The 21669-nt window shown below is 30.5% G+C and overlaps 1 protein-coding gene across 1 annotated transcript in view; it reads left to right on the forward strand.

The window, feature by feature from the left end:
* Positions 1-21669, forward strand: part of LOC143229417 (erlin-2-B-like) — a 39118-nt gene that overhangs the window by 13228 nt on the left and 4221 nt on the right. Inside the window, 8 exon segments of the mRNA XM_076461730.1 lie at positions 3116-3177; positions 5312-5437; positions 9985-10117; positions 10832-10886; positions 10888-10924; positions 12863-12952; positions 17190-17269; positions 19618-19776. Coding sequence (XP_076317845.1) covers positions 3116-3177; positions 5312-5437; positions 9985-10117; positions 10832-10886; positions 10888-10924; positions 12863-12952; positions 17190-17269; positions 19618-19776 — 742 coding nt within the window.

Consider the following 21669-nt stretch of genomic DNA (forward strand, 5'->3'; position numbering starts at 1 on the left):
TTTATTTAAGCAGCTGCTCATTGTATTCCTAAAACCTTGACACGTTTTCCACGATATCCTCGTCCATGGTGGAATCCTGCCTGCCACATGGCAAAGGCTCAAAAACAGGCCTTGGATACTTTCCATAGATATTCCACACTATTGAATTGCATTGCTTTCCAGCAGGCCCACGCACATGCTTGGGGGTGTAAGACATCAAAGCCAGAAGGAACCACGAATTAACTCCACAATCGCATATCTTCTACCACCAGTTCCAAAGTCATATGGGACAAGATTTGAAAGGTCAGTGGGCAATATAATTCTATTTCCCACTCGATCTTGCTCTCTGATGGCCAGGAAGTAGCTGATACTAGGAGCATTGCCGATGCTCTAGGTCAGTGGTTCCCAACCAGGGGTGTGAGATAACATTTGTTTTGGTCACCTTCACCTTTATTCTTAAATAAATAATTACTCTGAGGGGTGCAAGAACATATTAAAATTTTTTAGGGGTGCAGGGTATATAAAAAGTTGGGAACCACTGCTCTAGGTGAAAGCTTTTGCCAGGTATCTAGAACGTCTGCTTTTTTCTCCACCTTCTTAGCCATCAAGACTCAGGCAGAGCGATTACCTCTTTCCTTTTGAGCTGATTGTCTCTGTGACTATAATCTTCCCTTTACACTGATGGAACTCAAACTGGCCCTTCATCGATCTGGCAGTACATCAGTTAGACCTGATGATGTACACTATGAAATGCTGCACCATCTATCTCCTGCTTCTCTTGTTATTCTTCTGATTGTTTATAACTGGATCTGGCAGGAGAATGTTTTCCTGATGCCTGGTGCCAGGCTATTGTCCTACCTCTCTCTAAGCCTGGGAAGGATCCCAAGATTCCTTCAAACTACTGTCCAATTGCTTTGATGAGCTGTTTCTGTAAGACCTAAGAGAGGATGGTTAATGCTTGTCTTGTTTGGTTTCTTGAATAAAAAGACCTCCTCATGCCCACCCAATGTGGGATCCCAAGATTCCTTCAAACTACTGTCCAATTGCTTTGATGAGCTGTTTCTGTAAGACCTAAGAGAGGATGGTTAATGCTTGTCTTGTTTGGTTTCTTGAATAAAAAGACCTCCTCATGCCCACCCAATGTGGGTTCTGAAGACAGCTCTCCACTGTAGACCACCTGATTCAATTTGAAATGTCAGAGAAGCTTTTCTCAAACAACATCTTGTATCAATATTCCTTGACATTGAGAAGGCTTATGATACAACATGGAGGTGTGGCATTTTGTGAGACCTCCATATACATATGGATTAATTTGCCCATTTTAATGGACAGGAGATTCCAAGTTTGTGTGGGTTTGACACTTTACCATTCTTTTCAACAGGAACTTGGAGTCCCTCAGGGCTGTGTTTTGATTGTCACACTTTTCAGTATAAAGACTAATGCTATCACTGAACAACTCCTTCTCACTTTTGCAAAGGGGCTCTATGTCAACGACTTTCACATCTTGTGCCAGTTGTTAAATATGAGGTATATTGAGCAGCTGCTACAGACTGCCCTAGTCATTTACTGAAGTGGACCACAGCAAATGGCTCTAACTTCTCTCTATCTAAAACATTTGCATGCACTTTTGTCGCCAACAGGGTATTCACCCTGATCCTGAACTCTGTATCAGTAAAGTTGTGCTGCCTGTGATCCCTGAGAGAAAGTTTTTGGGGCTTATCTTTGACCATAAGCTGACCTTTATACCACACATCAAACAGCTACAGATCATATGTACAAGAGCAGTGAAAATCTATCTGCTCTGGCACTATTACTGCTGTGGCTGTTCCATTCGTGGACTATGGTCCTGTATTCAAGGCTTGGCTCCATGCCAGCTGGCAGTCGACTTGGAGTGAGCAATGCAAAAACAAACTTTACTGAATAAAACCCTATGTTGGACTATGGCCATCTTGCTTCTGTAAGGATCAGAAAGAGGAAGTTGTTGTAATTATACTACGCATTGGTCAGTTTTTTAACCCATTGTTTGTCTTCTTTTTTTTTTTTATCTGGAACTGATGTACCAGTGTGTAGTCTGTGTAACACTCAGGTCATAATAAGCCACATTTTACTTTCTTGCTGTTGTTTGACTCTCAATGATGGCACCATTTTAAACATGTTCTGTCCCAATGTTTGTCCATAACATTAGACAGTGTTATTTGTGATGATGACACTGTCCACCTTGGAAGTGTTTTTAGTTTTTTAGAGGCTATTAATCTTTTTAATGCCATTTAAGTTTTTTTAATTTCTACATTAGATGTTTTTTTAATGTGATTTCCTTTTAAGAATCGCAGTTCATCTAGTTTGATTTGAAATTAGAAAATGGCTGTAACGTCAAATTATGCGAAACCAGGACTGGAAATGCCAACTTCAGGTGACTTGTGCTGTTATTTAAACTACCTGTTAGTCATCCTAGCAAGTTATTATTAAAATTTTGCTACAAGTCTTTTAAAACTTTTAATACCTTTTTGAAAATGGACATAATGTCAAATAACTCTGAACCAGGACTAGAAAGGCCAACTTCAGGTAACTGATGCTATTTATGTTGTTTTGTTTTGCCTTAATTTTTTTTTATGAATTTTACTAAATTTCATTTAATTTAACTTTTTACTGGATGTTTAGTGCAAATAGCCCAGTTGCTTTGTGCCATAAGACATCAAATCAACCAACCAACCAATGATATATCAGAGCTACATGTTTATGTGAACCAGTTTACTTGAAAATTAATATTAACATCTGAGAAGCTGTTAAAAACTAAAATGTAAATTCAGATGTTTAAAATTTCAGCCTGTTTATGTGGTTGCAGGAAATTTGGGTATTCTCATGGTAGGACCCACTATTAACATGAATACTTGGTATGTAGGGAGAGTTTAAAATGAGAATATACTCTTATATTTAGAAATTTCTATATTGAACTCGAATGGAGGGATCAAGGCTTTCAGAATTAACTGTATGAACGTTTGTGTGCTTGAAGATTACCAAAGAATTGTAACAGAACAAGGTATCAAAATCATTTGATCAGTAGTAGCTTTCTGTGAATTATCTCAAAAACTGACTAGCTCTTTTAATTTATACCTGCCTGTTTCATTTTATTTTCTAGTGGTGGAGTGATGATCTACTTTGATAGGATTGAAGTTGTAAATATCCTAAATGCTGGCAGTGGTAAGTAACAGTTCTGAGATAAATACTCGAGGTTTTAAAACAAAACCAACAGAACATTCTACTTTTTCTACATTTAATCCTCTGTGAAAAATATTTTTAAATGTCTTATCACATAAATCTTCAAATCATTAGACTTAAGTTGTATTTGCTACATTTTTTAAAGTAAAAGTAAGGTTTGTAAAAATAGCACATGTACCTATGTACCTGCCATACAGTGTACTGCATATTTTGCTTTGCTGTAATTTGAATCAGTAAAACCTATATATTTGATTGCAAATTTGTTTTTATGAAAATTATAAGATAATGTATCTACATTTGATGTTTTTCTTGTGTAGTGAAATATAGTGCTTAAAAATGTAATAGGTCTAATACGAACATCCTATGACAAATATAATTGTAGTCATTCTTCACTGGCTTCAAAAAGGTGTACACACTAACAACTATTATTGTATAAAATGATTTATGTAAATAATATTCTGACCATTACTATGTTTGTTGTATCCTAGCCAGCCTGATGAGCTCTGAATTAAACAAAATGTGTTAGCAATGCATGTGACAAATGTAGTGGAGTTTAAATAATGTTATTATACATTCCTCTAATGCTTGATAATCTGTAGGAACTATATTAATGATCTAGTTTTTTAAAAATGTAATAGGCCTAATACTTAACATCTTGTAAGTAATTTAATTGGAAGAAACTTTTATAGTACATTTATTTGTAATTAAACAATACTTTCAGCTTTTCCTTTTTCATTTTAGTATATAATATTTTCATAAAATGTGTTTGAATCAGAATACAAAATTATAAATAAGAATGAAGAAACGTTTATATATTTAAATTTATGAAACCTGTTTGATGTTTTTGTGCAGATTATGCTTACAAATTTATTATTTTGTACTAAATGTATGTTCTTTATTACTTAATGCATTGTTTTATAGAATTGTGAAATAGGCAAAAGATGTTTGTATTGTGTTACAATACAATTTATTTTTTTTTATTTATACTATTCTTTTAGTTACACAAGTTATTGTAAGAATATGTTGTACAAGTATATTTCCCTTTGATTCAGTTAAAATTTAAACTCATTGCCAAAGTTGTTAATGGTTTTAATTTTACTTAATAGAGTTTTACTTTGAACTTAAATATTTCAACTTCCACAATCCAAAGTGGATTTATGTCCCAGTGTGGCTAGGTGGTTGAGGCACTTGACTCATAATCTGAGGGTCATGGGTTTAAATCCTTATCACATGGAATATGCTCGCCCTTTCAGCTGTGGGGTCATTATAAGGTGACAATCAATCCCACTATTTGTTTGTAAAAGAGTAGCCCAAGAGCTGGTGGTGGTGACTAGCTGCCTTCCTTCTAGTCTTACACTGCTCAATTAGGGATGGCTAGTGGAGATAGCCCTTGTGTAGCTTTGTGCAAAATTTAAAACAAACTAAACCTTAGTGTCTTCAGATTTTAATATTTTGTTTCTCTAAAGGATTAGGTTAAAATGAAAAAGGAATAGCATCTACTTTAATAATCATTCTGTAATCTATGTACTTTTTTAAATAACAAAGTAAAATACTATAATTTGAATATCAGTCTCCTAATGGTTCAGTAGTAATTTTGAGGGATTATAATGCTAAGATTCAGGGTTTCATCCTTTCAGTGTGCAAAGCACAAACAGTCTGTAGTGCAACTTCATTCTTATATGAAAACAAACTTCAATATTATTTGATGCCCCTATTTTGCTCAATAGATAGACTTAGAGATTATAATGCTAAAAATAAGGTTTTTATACAAATCGTGGGCAGAGTACAGATAGTCTTTTGGAGAATTTTGCACTTAATAATAAATTACTGTAGCATTCTTTAACCAAAGATTAAATAGAAATTGTGAATATGCACCTAATCATAAGTGCTGTGCAAAAAGTACACTACACATTTTGTAAAGGAAATATTTTTTACTTCTAAAAAAAATTACATCTTTTTTTTTATTTAATAATATTGTAAAATGCTGTTGAATAATTGTTCTCACAAAATATGAGTGGTTTGATTTTCTGTTTACAATATTTAAGACAGCAGCCAAAGTTGTATAATCATTAGTAACAGCATAATATATTAATTGTCCCTTTTTTTTCATTTATAGTGTATGACATTGTCAAAAACTACACAGCAGACTATGATAAAACATTAATCTTCAACAAGGTTCATCATGAACTGAATCAGTTCTGCAGTGCTCACAATCTTCATGAAGTCTACATTAATTTATTTGGTAAGAAAGAATGAATATCTAACAACATGTAGATGTTTTGACTAACATTCAAGTACTATGTGAATTAATATTTAGACAATCAAACCAGAATTATTTTCTATACTTCATACAGATAACATGATAGTGTACATTTTCTCTTAATATTCAGTTTTGTTTTTATATTTTTATTTAAGTTATACTTCAGTAAAAAGAGTGAACTAGTTTTACTGTTTTTAGAATTTGTAATATCTATAAAAAGTATTTTGGACATCTTTGATATAAAGTTAGTAGACAAAGACTTTTACTCTTTGGAAAGTAAAAGGTTACTAGATTAAGAAGCAAAATAGTTTTTCTTAAAATAGATTTATGCATATATATCTTGGTTAATTTGACTGACCACATGACCTGTTTAAATTTTAAAGTCTTTATAGATTTAAAACTTAACACTCAACGTAGTTAGCGTTCTAAGTTTTTCACATACAAAATTCAAATTTTTAGTGAAGTATTTTTAATAAACTAAAATATTTGTACATAAATATATTGAATATTTGTTATGAATTGTTCATGTACGTTTTGTCAAGATTAAAATGTTTTTCCTAATCTTACACAACTGAAATTTTCTTTCTGCAGTACCTAAAACATCCTAAATACACTTCAAGCGTTTTTTTGTTTTTTTTCAGGAGAACTTTTATATTTTGTTATTTTCTCCACTTCATTTCAAAATAGGATCAGTTAGTTTGATCAATCTTGTACCACAAAAAAATTAAAATAAATCTCACTTGCCCCTTTTTATCATTTTAAAATGACTTCAAATGGTAACATTCATTAATATATTGTTAACAGCTTTAAGCTTGTAACAATATACTTCTATTTATAATTATATTTTATTGTTTTATTGCCATTTGAATGATCTATAATTACTATCCACACCATTACAAGTTGTTAATCACTCAGAGTATGTGCAGCTCAAGTTATGCTATCGAATCACATTACCCACAAGCTACTTGCCTGCGTGCTTCATGAAAATGTTTTATTATTATTTATTTTATCTAATCCAGTCTTAACTAACTTAAATAGATCCCCATTTTTTACATTTTAGTTACTTTTATAATTATATAATATTTATACAGAAAGAATAAACATGAACTACAATCTTTTTTTTAATTGCTCTAGATTGCCAAAGACACTTAAATCTACTGGTTTTTATACTAATGGTAGTAACACACTTAAGTTTTATTTAATTAAATAACACACAAAATAACATAAACTAATAACATGCAAAAAGTATACTATTTCCTGTAACTCTTAATTTTTTTTCTGGTTTTCTAACTGTGATCAAGAGCCATTACAGATTCAACTATGCTAATTGTTGGTATTCTTATGGGAACAGTATTCTTATATTGTAAATGAAATTGATAATTATCTGTTCAGGACACAATGTTACACAATGTCATTTGACAGAGAGAAACCTTGACTTTTATATTGGTTATAGACAGTATATAATTAAATGTGAAAGAGAAATATTAACCAATCCTTGGAGAGGATTTGATAGCTCTGTAACCAAACAAAATTAAAAGCTATTAAAGTTATAGTTGTCTGAGCAACGATGATTAACAAAAGAGTAACTTGTTACTTTTTGAAGAGGAAGTAGATAAAATGGGGAAGACAGGATGTCTTGTAAAAGTGTCACATGTCACACTAGGAGAAATTCAAGATTTTTTTTGTAGAATTAAAACATACTATTGAAATATGGATTATTAGTTATGATTTTATGCTATAGTAATTGGTATGACATAAAAACAAAAAGTATATTAATAAATCTTTTAATGTAAGATCCTAAAACTTTGTGTCATGAACAGTAAAGGATACCTGGAGCAAGATGGTGAATATAAAATATAGTTATAAAACTAAATTTATTATGTTATTGAAGTTTATTTAAGGATAACTTTGAGTATCTTTTAATGATTCTTCTACACTTAGTGATGTCTATATTGTTATATATTTTGTGACTTTTGTTAAGTTATTGAAAATTCTATTTTTGAACCACATTCTCGTATTTGAGTATCATTTTTGAAGTTTTTTAACAAACATCAATTTTCATAGAATAGACATTGGTTTAAATATTACAGTGTAAAAGAGAACAAATTAAGTTTTCTGTAAAAACACAGTTATGATAGTTATGTCTCATATATTGAACTTACTTAATGATTTCAAATTTGTATATTCCAAACTTAAGAGTAGGAGTTCCTTTTACAAATTGTTCTCCAGAATTTACCAAGTAAAAGAACAAATATCATTTTTCTTACATGAATTGAATCATGCAGTAATTAAAAAACATTTCATTTTGTCGTATTATTTCTGGTGAAGCTCACCTGTTTTTCATTGTTGTTTGTTACAAAGAAAAATCCCCTATATTTTTGTTTTTTTCCTTAATATTAAACAGAACACAGAATTTCAGGTTCCCTTTTGACAAAACTATTCTTCTTGAATATCACTAGGGTACACATTAATAGGGTATCCATTTTTAATATATTGAACATGTACTTTAGAAGCGAGTTCAAACCGGGGGAATACTAGTTCATCTTCTGCAACACAAGTTTATTTGTTCTTAGCTATACTAAATGTTTTAAAATTACTAACTGGATGATAACACTATTGAAAATGTTTACTAGTCTCTTCCTCTTAAGTATTCTGATAAAAGGTAAATTAAATGCACTAAACAATATACAAAGAGAAAACAAAATTAACTTTGTGTATATGTTAGTTAGTATAAAAGTCCATCTATATGCTTCTACTTTCTCTGCGTAGTTACTGAACTTGACTAATTTATAGTGGAATTCTATGGTATTGATATAGTAATTTACAATTTTTTGGTTATTCATCTGTATTATAAAACCTAAAAATATTATTTCATATTCTTAGTGTGCAGAATTTTAGAAAGCTTAGCAACTTATGCCAAACAGAAACAGCACAAAGGGCATAACTAGAAGAGAGCTGTTTGCTTTATTTTTTTATTTACTGTTATATTTTGAGTAAAATAAGCTAAAGAACTTGTGTGTATACAGCAATAATGAATGTGTATATATACATTATTAATGTATGATAACTGAAATGTGATTGTATTTTACCAAATACTAGTCCACTAAAGTACAGTCAAAACTGGTCTCTTCGTAAAGGCCAGTTTTATATTCTTGGATAGAGTTACATGAGTACAAGTGAACTATGTCATATTAACTTCTGTGTTGTTAGCCATGCACGACTAAAAAGTAAATATAATAAAAATTGTAAACATAAATGTATAATATTGAGATTTTAGCTCTTAAGACTAAAAATTTGTTTTCCTGTTATAATTTGTTGTCATTCTAGAACAATAAAACAATTTATATTTGTTTCCTAATTTTTTATGTAATTATAAGATCAGTCAAAGTGCCAGATACTTTACAGTTAGGGTAGGGAAAATAACGCAAAATATAATGTTTTTTCCTAATTTTTGTCAATATTTAAAATGGGTAATTACCTTTTGAATCAGCTTAATAAAAACCATTTTGTCTGATCTAGCTATGCTTTAAGTCCCATAACTATAGCTTTTACTACACTTTGTTATATTTTGAATATAAAGTAAACTTTTATTGATTTTCTTTTGAAATTTGTAGAATATTAAAGGTAAGACTTTATGTAATGTTTATTTTTTTATTTTGTATAATTTTGAAGGTCTACAGCTAAGATTCTTAAAATGCCAGTTCTTTGGTTAAGATCAATATTTATGAAATCATTTTAATGTTAAAGGAACCCATTAATAAACTCAATTTCATTACTTTTTAAAGTAAAAATATTTACTTTATATTCATTGTTGCAAATTGCTATTTTTTAAACTTGTAATGAAAAGTAAATATTGTTAAACTTTACACTATACTAAGGAAAGAGTTAGTCCAGTTTGTAAGTCACCTGATAAAGAGAGTCACATATGAGATTAATATCACCTGATGAAAGTCTGGTAAAGTATTGTAAGTTGTTGAAAAGAACTTTTATATTTGTATTTCCAACTTCTCTCTCTGAGGTGGATTACAAACTGCATGGTTTGTTTCTATCAACGCATATTAGCACCAGGACTGACAAGTGATTTTCAAGGTACCTTGTCAGTTTTATTTTGCAAATAAGTGTTTAATATTTACAAGTGATTGAGATAAAAGTGAGTTTCCCCTTTAATAGTTCAGTGGTTAGTTTGAGTATTTACAAAGATAAAAATTGAGTTTTTGTGTGCTTAACAACAAAGAAGGAAAGCACTTCAGGCAGTGTATGGATCATTTAAATAAAATCAACGTGCTATGTAATGCATATAAAATAATTATTTGCATGTCATTTAGTGAATTTAAATAATTTTGTAATACTAATCTCTTGTCAACATTTCAGTAAAAGGGGATACATTTATGTTTCTAGTACATTGCTTGTGGACTAAAATAATTTTACAATCAGAAAATGTACATGGAAAATGTTAAAATTGAAAATGTTCATATTTTGTAATTTTTTAATTAAAGACTTCTATCTACAGTTTCCTCCTCTTTCCACAGATCAGATTGATGAAAACCTTAAGATAGCACTGCAAGGAGACCTTCTTGTCATGGCACCAGGATTGTATGTTCAGGCTGTACGAGTCACAAAACCAAAAATACCTGAAACTATCAGAAAAAACTATGAGTTGATGTAAGAATTCTATAATGTTTTATCTGCTGGTTATAGAAAAGATTAATTGATTGATAGAGTATGTAAAGTGGTCCAAAGGTGGTGAACTTTGGATCATTATTTTGTAGGATGGTCCCCATCTTGACTGGCAACATGCAATATTGTATCTTCAGAAGATGAAAATTTTGTTCAAAGTCCTATGGTTGTGATTAAGACAATTTCACTAATGATGTTATTATTTATTTTATCTATTGTGGAAAGAAAGATGTTTATATTTTGGAACTTAGATGGGTCCTAATAAAAAACTCCCCTAAAATATCTAATTACATTAGGCTTTTCAGTAGTGCACCATATCTAAGTTACCTTGTATATTGTAGCATCCTATTTAATTTGAGTATTATGTGACATCAGTCAACTTTTCCTGTATTTGAAACATGGTAACTCTCTGGATTGGTACTGACAGTATACTGCAAGAATAACTGGTTGGGTTCACTGTAACCTAACTGTGCGTGCATGCGCATACACAGACAGACACAGAGAGAGAGAGAGAGAGACTTCTAAAGTAATGGTTTATAAGAAACATATGCAACAGGATACTTTTTCATTAACTAAATATCATACCTCCAACAAAATTAGACGTTAACTCAGAAGAAGTAAAAGAGGATATTGTTTCACTCGCTAAATGTGTATGTGTGTGTGTGTGTATATCTAAAGTTATTGTTTACATTCTTTTAGGGAAGCAGAGAAGACGAAACTTTTAATTGCAGAACAGAAACAGAAAGTAGTTGAAAAAAGATGCTGAAACTGATAGAAAGAGAGCTCTGATTGGTAAGTTACACATTGAATAGATTGATTTAAAGGTTGATATTAGATGTACAAGTTGCTTGATACATTTGTCCTAAAGATCTACCAAAAGAATTTTATAATGGCTAAATATATCATTGTTAATACCATACTTATGATGTCTTTGATTCTGTTTGATTTAAGCCTTTTTAATAATATTTACTTATTTTATCAAAGTATGAAGTATGTCTCATAAAATCATCAGCTCAGTGATGGTTCTAAAAATAGAATCAAAAGTGTTTTTTTAAAATGTCTTACTGCTGTTCCTTCCTATTTCAAATAATACTTCAGTGGAACATTGATAAGTGTACAGAATTACAGAACTAAAATTTGTGGTTCAATTCTCTGTGTTGATCACAATGGATAGCACAATGTGGCTTTACTATAATATAAGCAAATAAACATTTTACTAAAATAATTTGGAAAAAACTTCCAGGATTTAAAATTGAAACAGTTTAATGTTTTTCAAAAAAATTAAAACCTTATTGCCCATATTGCTTTTTGTTAACTTTATTATGTTTGGTTTAAACTAAGCCCTGCATGTTGTTTATGATAATGGTAATTTCATTTTTCAAAAAATATGGGAACACTTTGAAATCAACTCAGAATTTGATCAGACAAGGTTTGAAAGTTGTATTTAAAATAAATATTGTAATTGTATGTTAGCTATTGCATAATTAGAGTATTAGTAGAAGTGATATAGACAGATATTGTTTTCTTATAAGTGAAATTATTTTGATATACATTAGAAAAATTATTTTTCATAAAATTACTTAGAAGTCAGTATTTTGATTGGCTGCAATTTTATGGTGTTTTTAAATTTCATAATAATTCATTGATTTCAGAATCTAATCTTTATTGAAGTACTTAATTGTATGACATACTTCACACTCAAATATTGCATTCATATTTCCTTCCAAAAACTAACTCTCTTAGTGGTAAGTGTGGACTTGTAATGCTTATCTTTGAGGTTTTAATACCCATGGAGGATACAGTATGCACAGCTTACTGTGTGGCTTTATGCTTGAAAAAAAACTCTTCTGGAAACTACTACTTGAAAGACTAGTGTAACAACTTGTATAACCATAACAAACAAAAAATCACTGATTAATTAATGCAATAATGTAACATAGTAATTTATGTAATAAAAATATTTGATATTCCAGACAGATCTCACTGTAAGGTACAAAAGAGTCATGGTAATTGTTTTCCCAATAGACTGGTTTTAAAACAATCCATATGACACATAAAGCAATGTAATAGTTTGTCAAAATTGTCTAAATTTTCACTTTAAGATATCGGTTGCTGTTACATAAGAGGAAACTAGATAATCAGTTGTTGTTGTACTTTCAAGATTTTCCAATTATTATTGCTTTCTGTACATTTTACTCCAAGATCTTGTTAATACTAGAATTAATAACCTGATAGTAATAATCCTTCATTTCACATTACATTTTTAATAATGTGATTGTCAATTTTTAATATAAGTATAAAATAGATCATAAGTTTTAACTTTGTGGCCAAAACTTTCTGTGGGGAACATTGTGGATTCTACTTGATGTAGCCTTTAATTTGGAATCCAAAATATGACAAGTTTGAGTTCACATCCTTAGCTTTGAGTCTTGGACTTGTGTATTCTTGTTCATTTCAATTAATAATACACCTTAGAATTTTATTTCTCATTTCAACACTTGAACAATTTATGTTAATTATGTCCTTATTCATTTAAGGTGAGACATATCTTAAAGAAAATTTGTAGATTTTCTTTTAAAGCAATATTTTCATAACATTGGTATAAATGAGATGTCCCTTGCTGTAACTGTGTAAACTGAAATTGGGGAGAATTTGTGATTGTGTTTGGTTGCTTTTCTAATTTTAATCACTTCTGTTTTACTTATTACGTAAGTTTGTCTTTTTTTATAGAGGCCGAAAAAATAGCTCAAGTCTCCAAAATTCAGTATGATCAAAAGATTACAGAAAAAGAATCTTTGAGAAAAATGGCTGAAATAGAAGGTAAATTTTAAAATTTCATGTTTTACTTTAGTTTATATAAGAATTTAATTATTGTTGAATAAAAAATGTTAAGTTTTTACCAAGAGTTTCAAGTTACAATTAGTGTTTTCATCATTAAACATTTCAAGATGATACACTTTAGTATTATATACAAAATGTGTATCATAAAATTTTTTGTATACAACTTAATTGATAAAAATTACTTGCAAAATTGTGCTGAGCTTGACTAAAATTCTAAACCAGGTTTCTTTTATTGATATCTTGTTAGAAAAATAATGTACTGTTTTAGGCTTCCTTTATGAACATGTTTAAACTTTGATTGTTTCTCCTTAATTTATCGACAATAAATCCATCATGTTGGTGAGCTTCTGAAAGTATGACTTTGCTATTCTTTAAATTTTAGGTTCTTGAAAAAATTTTCACTGTTTATTGAATGAGTGGTAGTTATCTGAGGTACATATCCTGGAAAGCTGTGCAGGGAAACATGCCTATCTTATTCTCAATTATTAGTTATCTTACAGGATAGAGAAGCTGGCTGCATTTTATAAATTATTTTTTCCTGTGCTAAACCAGCCTTTTCTCTTTCAAGAAAAATTCCACAAAACAAGTAGTTCTTTTGGCCCACATTTGCGTGTATTTACTAATATGATTTTTTGCTTACCTTAGCTAACAGTGTTGTTTCTGGGCACTCTGTCATCGAGTTTGATTATGATACATGAAATACCTTCCATATATCCTGTAAATTAGCTTACAATGCAAGGTAGACTTACTGAAACACATGATGCAGACAAATATGTGAAAGTTTGTAAAATATCTTTGTGGGCTTGAAAATATAAAAGTATGGTTATTGAAATGTACAATTTCAACCATACTTGAAATTTATTACCTTCAACTTATGATTCAGGACAACTATTTATGGCTAAGATTTGTTAATTTTATATATATTAATAAAATAAAACTCAAAAATAAATCATGTACTCAACAGACAATGAGAAAAGGTGAGTAATACTTTCACACATATCAGATTTGTCTTTTGTCAGGATACATAAAACAGAAAAGCTGTTTATGAAAGATTTATACAAAAGTTTTAAATTGGTAGTGTCAAAGCACTAACAAATGAGTTTGACTTAAATATCACAAACAGGAAACTGGAAGCATTAACATCCAATTATTATATAAATGTCACTAAGTGATTTGTAACTGGAAATGTTAAAATGTTAGTTGGTAGATTGTCGACCCACAAATACCAGTGGCCAATATAAAACTTAATGTTAAAACACTATAAAACAACTATTACATTAATACCATTAGGACTGTGGTAAGTCTATGGATTTACAATGCTAAGATCAGAAGTTCGATTCCCTTCAGTGGTCTCAGCAGATAGCCCTATGAGGCTGTGTGATAAAAAAAACACACAAACATGAAACTAGAAATGTTAAAACTATTAAAGACAATTGTTGCATGTATATACTACTGAGCAGCATGAAACAAGAAGCTATAAAGCACTAGCAAACAGTTTGTACACAAATATCATTGATTAACATGTTTAAACTTTGTCAGAAAGTTACAACTTTCAAGTTTTATAGCATTCAAGTTACAATGTCATATATATGACACTGCACATAACTTTTTAAATACTTGTGTACAATAAAACAAATGTTATAGTACTATGGAGATTCCATTAAATGTTTCCCACTTCTTTCTGTTTTCCTTGTGCAAATACAAGTAACAACATTTCTGGATACAAAATGGTCTTTCCTCTCAGTGGTATAGGTGTATTTCTACAGGTTTACAGTGCTAGAAACCAGGTTATGATAGCATTGAGCCTTATTACAAAACAAAACAAACAAACAAAATGGTATACACAGCTGGCCAAAATCTTAAGGCTGATGAACATAAAGTAAAAATATACATTTTGCATTGTTAGACTCAACCACTTGTTTTATTAGAACTTTGAAAGATGAAAATAAGAAAAGGGAAAATAAAAATAAACGTTTTCAGCATTTAATAGGGAAAATGTGAATGCTATGAAATTAGCCTAAATTCTAGCTGGTCAAAGGTTTAAGACCATACTGAAACAAAGCATTTAATCGGTAAGCACGTAACAAAATTTAGTCATTTGGGTTCAAGCATTAGCATTGTCAACATCTTCCACTGCATCTCCTGTATTACATTGGGTAAAATCATGGCAAAAGCTAAAAAGTTGACAGTTTGAATGTGGGAGAATTGTCGAGCTGCAAAAGCAAGATCTCTCTCAACATGCCATTGCTGGTGAGATCGGGCGTAGTAAAACTGCTGTTGCAAATTTCTTAAAAGACCCTAAGGAATACAAAACAAGAATTTCAAGTGGTTGGCCCAAGAAGATTTTGCCAGAATTGAGCAGGAAGATTCAATGGGTTGTCTGGTAAGACACCAGCTGAACGCTGAACCAGATTACGGACGCAGAATGCAGCTCAAGAACAATAAGACGGCATGTATGAGAGAGAGGCTTTAAAAACCATAAACGTTTTTAAAGGCCACGCTTCTTCCACACCATGAACAGCTCGGTTAATCTTTGCTAAGAATCACCAAACATGGGAGGTAAAAAAGTGAAAGGTTTTGTTCTTTGAAAAAAAATTTAACCTGGATGGTCCAGATGGCTTCCAATATTACTGGCACGATAAGGATATCCCACTGGAGACATTTTCTACATGACATAGTGGAGGAGGTTCCATCATGATCTGGGGTGCTTTCTTCCTCCATGGAACAATGGAGCTTCAGGTTATACAGGGGTGTCAAACAGCAGCTGGCTACATTGGCATGTTGGAGAGAGCATTATTTTTGACTGAAGGTCCTCGTTTGTGTGGAAATGACTGGACCTTTCAGTAGGACAATGCTGCAATCTCCAGTGCCCACAGGGCAAAGGACTTTTTCATGGCAAGTAACGAGATTCTTTTGGACCATTCAGTGTGTTTGCCCGAACTGAACCCCATTGAAAATGTTTGGGGGTGGATGGCAAGGGAAGTCCATAGAAATGGATGTCAATTCCAAACAGTGCATGATCTTTGTGAAGCCATCTTCACCAATGGGAAACAATCCAGCCAGCCTTCTGCAAACGCTTGTATTGACCATGCCAAAGCGAATGTTTGAAACTATTTGCAATGATAGCAGTGCAACTCCATACTGAGACCCCTTGTTGGGCATTTCCTACCCTGTTTCAGACTTCTTTTTGATATGGTACTAAACTTTTGACCAGCTATTATTTAGGCTAATTTCATAGTGTTCACATTTTCCCTATTAAATGCTAAAGTTTTTTATTTTTATTTTTCTCTTTTCTTATTTTCATCTTTTGAAGCTCTACTCAAATAAGTGGTTGAGTCTAACAATGCAAAATACTTATTATTTCTTTATGTTCATTGGCCTTAAGATTTTGGCCAGCAGTGATGTTACGTACTTATTATAAGTTACTGAATTGAAAGCTTGGACATTTGTAACTGGAGTCAGAGTAACTGAATATCTCCCTGAATGTGTTTTCTTTTAAGATGACTAAGGATTTATGAAAAAACAGCAAAGATGCTGGTAAACATTTAATATTCTGAGAATGATAAGAAGCTAATAATGTGGTATGTATATTAAAAGGTAAAGGAAGTGAGATATTTTGTTGTCTGTACTGTAATTCTCGAAATGTGTTATGAAAGGGAAGTGATATAGAATCTAATAATGTGTTGTGTAAGTTAAATATAAAGTGGATGATACTTATTTTGTTTTCTATGTGTAGAGTGTAAAAAGTGTTTATATTAGTTAAGTGATAAAGGGAATGGTTTATTTTATATTATGTGTTATAGAATCTAGTAGTGTGTTAGTTGAAATAAACCACTCAAGATCATAAGAGAGACTGTTTTACAGTTGAACTTGCTGATTGTTCAGTTAGTTAAGTACCTGAATATACCAGAACATGCTATGGGTCAAACTTGTTATTGTTATTAGAAACAAAAGTACCCATCACTAGTGATTGGAAAAGTTTAAATTAATCTAGTGAAAGCACCTGTTGCCAATGACAGGAAAAGTTTTCAGTTCATCTATTAATTTAAATTATTTCTTGGGCTTTAGAAAGTATATGCAACTTTTCAAATGGGTAATAGATAACAGCTCTAAGTGGTGCCACAGTTTGTAATATATGTATATATACAGTTTTTCAATTTTTACTGCACAATCTTAAATTGCATGGAGAGTTAAGCCAAGATTTTTTTTTTTCCAGACAACATGTACTTAGCCCGAGAAAAAGTTCGAGCTGAAGCTGAGTTCTTTTCAAAGAAACAAATAGCTGAATCAAACAAGGTTAGAAAGTTACATTATCTTGAATAAACAGTTTGTACCTAACATGATTTGTCTGGTTACGGTTGTTTGGAATATTTTATTTTGAATTTGAATGATAAGTAAATATTTTTTTGTGTACCATATTTTTCACTCAGTATTTCACAGTGAACTGATTAATAAAAGAAATTTTAAGTGTTTTTAGAAAGAGGATGAAAATATCAAGTAACTATACAAAATATTAATTGTATATGAAAAAAAAAGAATTTTGTAGATTATTTTGATATAATTGTTTGAGCTTACTTAAAAAGTTAAAGTATTAAGAATAAAATAGGTGTGACATACATATTCAGAGAAACATTAGAAACTGCTTTTAGACTTAGAATATTTTATATATAAGCACACTTCCACAGTCATTTTAAACTTTTTTGAAATTTATTATATGATTTTAAATATTTTATTCTGCCGGTTGAAGCAGTCGACTTCCAAATGTAAATCATGCAAGGAATAGTACAAGTAACAAAGATTTACTGTTGAAAGATTTTAAAATGGTATCATTGTTATCTTTGTTAAATATAACTTGATTTTTTTGTTGAGATCAATATATATATATAATAATTGTTGCTTGTTTATAATAAATAGTGGTTTATTTTAATTTTTGGATTATTATGAATGCAGTAAATTTAAAAACATGTTCAGTTGAATAGCTTACCATTTCACAGATCCTAAATAAACTTTCCTTGTAATACAAGTGTATTCCTGTAGTTTTCAAATAGACATAACGAAGTATAATAATGAGCATTAGGAAGTACAAAAACATGCCTAGACTTGTAACTAATTTTTATTTCAAAACTTCATCCCCATGTTGCTCCATCAAGAAACAATTCAGTTGTATGAACATTTTCAAATGTATAACTGATACCATTATATTCTCAACTAGAAGGCCTGAAAACTTAATATCCTGTTTCTGGTTATTATTAACTTTAGTGTGTATATTTTGTAAAAGCTGAGAAGCATTAAAAGAACTTCATGGCCATAAAAATAAGCTTAGCTTATTCATTCACTGTTGAGAAAGTGATATCATAGAAATGTAAATAACTTGCTACCTGAAGATGGTGAAACCTGATTGGTAGAAACAGTTACAAGTGTAGAGGCCAGCGAAAACATTTCTAAAAAATATGGATATCTTATGTTTATAGTTGACACCTAAGTATTCCACTTGAAACTTTGTTAATTTTTTATTTATGAAATAATTGAGTTACATCAGCATTATATAATCAACTATATAAAGCTGAGTTTGTGTCACTTGGCTCACACCTTTCAGCCATCTGTTCCTTGTATGTTTTCACACTTCTTGATCAATCAGCAACACACTTAACACAATGATATAGGATGACACGAGGAAGGTCATGAAGCAGTTCGACCCCCCCCCCCAAATATCTTCTATATAAATAAATGTCCATATATATGTGTAACTGTTCCTTATGTTTTCACATTTCATGAGCCAGGCTTGACATGGTGATATAGAATGACATAAGAAAGGTCATGGTGGGGTATTGGACCACTCCTTTCATTTCATATTGATTTAATTCTTGAAGCCTGTATATCTTTCTTTTCAATACTGGGACCTTTATATATTTTTACTGAATTTTTAATGTTTATTATGGTAAGAAAAAGAAATTGCAGTAACATTTCCTATTCTTTGTTACAAACAAGTTTTTATTTCACCTGTCCAACAGATTGGCACTCCAGCTCGCATTAAGTCAAAATATCTAAAGTAATCATGAATGGGGAAGGAAAGAAAAGTTGAAATAGTTGAAGTTGTCTTGTTTGTTGAATATTGTACATGCTTATCACATGAAGTACACAACATTTTTTAGTTATTCAACTTTTTGCATTTTAAATAGAAAATATTATAGCATATACCCGTATTTTCTATTGTTGGTGTTAGTATTTAATCTTCATAACATGTTACCCTGTGTAATCCTATGGAAAGTTTTTGTTGAGTGAATAGTTCTTTTGTAGATATATTTAGATATATTCAGGGATAATGATCCTTCAGCTCAACTTCATTACATTTCTCCTAAATCAATTTCTGTTTGCCTAACCTTGATGTTTTTAGTCAGTGATAGATATGATTGCAAGATGATACATCGAGGAGGTGATAATGTACATCATTTAAATACAGCTAATTAGAGTTGTGAAATATTCCTTGAGTATGATATCCCCATTATAGTAGTAGTAATGAAATAGGTAGATACATTGTTATGTAAACTTGAGGTGACCTTTTATTCCTTTCCATTTTTTTATAGTTTGTTAGGTAATCTTATGCTGATTATGTAACTTGTATTCTTTTCTTGTTAAAACTGTAGTTACTCCTGACCCCAGAATATTTGGAACTGAAAAAGTATGAAGCAATTTCACAGAACAGCAAAGTATATTTTGGTTCTGATATTCCAAATATGTTCATGGAACACTGTCCACATGCAGAAGAAACTACAAAAAAGCTCAAAATATCCAGTCATTCAGAGGTAAGAACAAATTATTGAAATTCTATTTTATACTATCATAGTGTGAAGCTGTAAAGATGTGGAGAGTAGTTAATGTGTCAGTAGCCTGAAGAAGTTAAAATATTTTTTTCATATTGTAAAACTTCTGTAATTTGAATGTTTCATAATTGCTATTGGTAATATCAATAATAGTTTTTTTTATTTTGTTTTAACTGGTCTCATATGGGTTCCCAATAATAATAATATGATAGCATTTTAACCAGAAATTACTGAATCAGTTGATGTGCATAACAGAGATAAAAATGTTAACTGTTTGCACATAAGTTCTGTGGCTTCCATTGTTTGCAAGAATATATTGTCAATACCCAGTAATTCCCTTTTTAATATAACTTTTCACTTAGTATTTCAGTGTGAAGTAATAATAAATGAAACCTTGAAATAATTAGTAAAGAAAAAAGATGGAAATATCACATTGTCAAATAGCTGTACAAAATATTAATTTTTGCATGCAGAGGGAAAAACATTAAAGGAATAATTGACAGAGAAACTATTTCAAATACTATTTTGATGCAAGTATTTTAGTTTATTTATATTAACAAAAAGTATTGGGACTAAGTCAATTGTTATATACTTTTCTGTTGAAATATTAGAAACTGCTCTGAAACTAGAATATTCTTGGCTGGGCATGTGTTACTGGTTAGCATGTCACATGGATCAAATAGTTCACAGTCTGAGACTTAATGTTGCTGAACACATTTCATAGTTTCAGTCAGTTTGGTTAAAAAAATGACATTTAATCATCTTATTTGGTTCTTATTATGATGCAATAAACCATCTACAGATCATGCTCTTCCTTCTGGTTAGACATAAAATATGCAAATATTTTAAACTATAATCTTTTAATATTTGTTCATACTCAGTCAATGTTTCCATGCATCCTAGAAACTGGAGAAAAACAATTTTCAAAAAGTGATGGAAAACTGTGTCTTCATGAAATGTGTTATCTGATTTAATAGCAATTAAGGGTTTCATTCAATGATTAATTTAAAATATAGTTAATTAGATAAAATTGAAAAAGAAAAACTAAAAAAGCATGAGGGTGGTATAGATTAGTTGTGGTGCACAGTTATAAAATAAAATATTATGAAAAATGGTTGAAGTGTCTTGAAATGTTATTTTTAACCAAAAGTTTGGAACCATGTCATGCATGAAGTTATTTTTTACTCAATTCTTGTTTTATCTGTACAATTCCAAAACCATATTAAAATAAAAAGCAGCCTACTAAGTCTTTAAGACCAAATGGCTACATCATATGCAATTATTTAAGCCACTTGTAATGGAGGGTTGAATATCTGATATTTACTAGGCAGGTCACATTTATGGGATGTTGCTTCTTTTAAATAGTCGAACCACATTTCCTGACATTTTATAGTTATTGAAAGCAACTGCTTAAGGTTCAGATTTATTCATAAAATATAGTACATTGTTCTTGTATTCTTAATAGTACAACATTTATTATTTACATTGTGTTGAAAACGTGATTAATTTTCTGGAGTCTATTTACTTTGTGTTTACATTGTCTTAGTGCTTTTAGATGTAAAACATTTTGGAAAGATTATTGGATTGAGTGTGTAAGTAACAAAAACGTAATGAGTAAAATAGTTCATAACTTATTGTACAACACATTTTTAATCTAAAACTACTTTTATATAGAATTTACATTGATCTGATTTTCCTGGTTCGTAAGTTAATACAGATAATTATCTAAATTTCTGTTAAACATTTATGCACCAATACCCCAGTAATACGATTTGTATATTACCAGAAATGTTAAGAGTTGGAGAATATCAAAAAACTGTTTCCTAGTTTAACACTATTTAGAACATGAGTAACTTCACTCAGTTTTTGCTCAGT

The sequence above is a fragment of the Tachypleus tridentatus genome, chromosome 10 (genome assembly GCF_004210375.1).
Source record: "Tachypleus tridentatus isolate NWPU-2018 chromosome 10, ASM421037v1, whole genome shotgun sequence".
Classification (NCBI taxonomy): domain Eukaryota; kingdom Metazoa; phylum Arthropoda; class Merostomata; order Xiphosura; family Limulidae; genus Tachypleus; species Tachypleus tridentatus.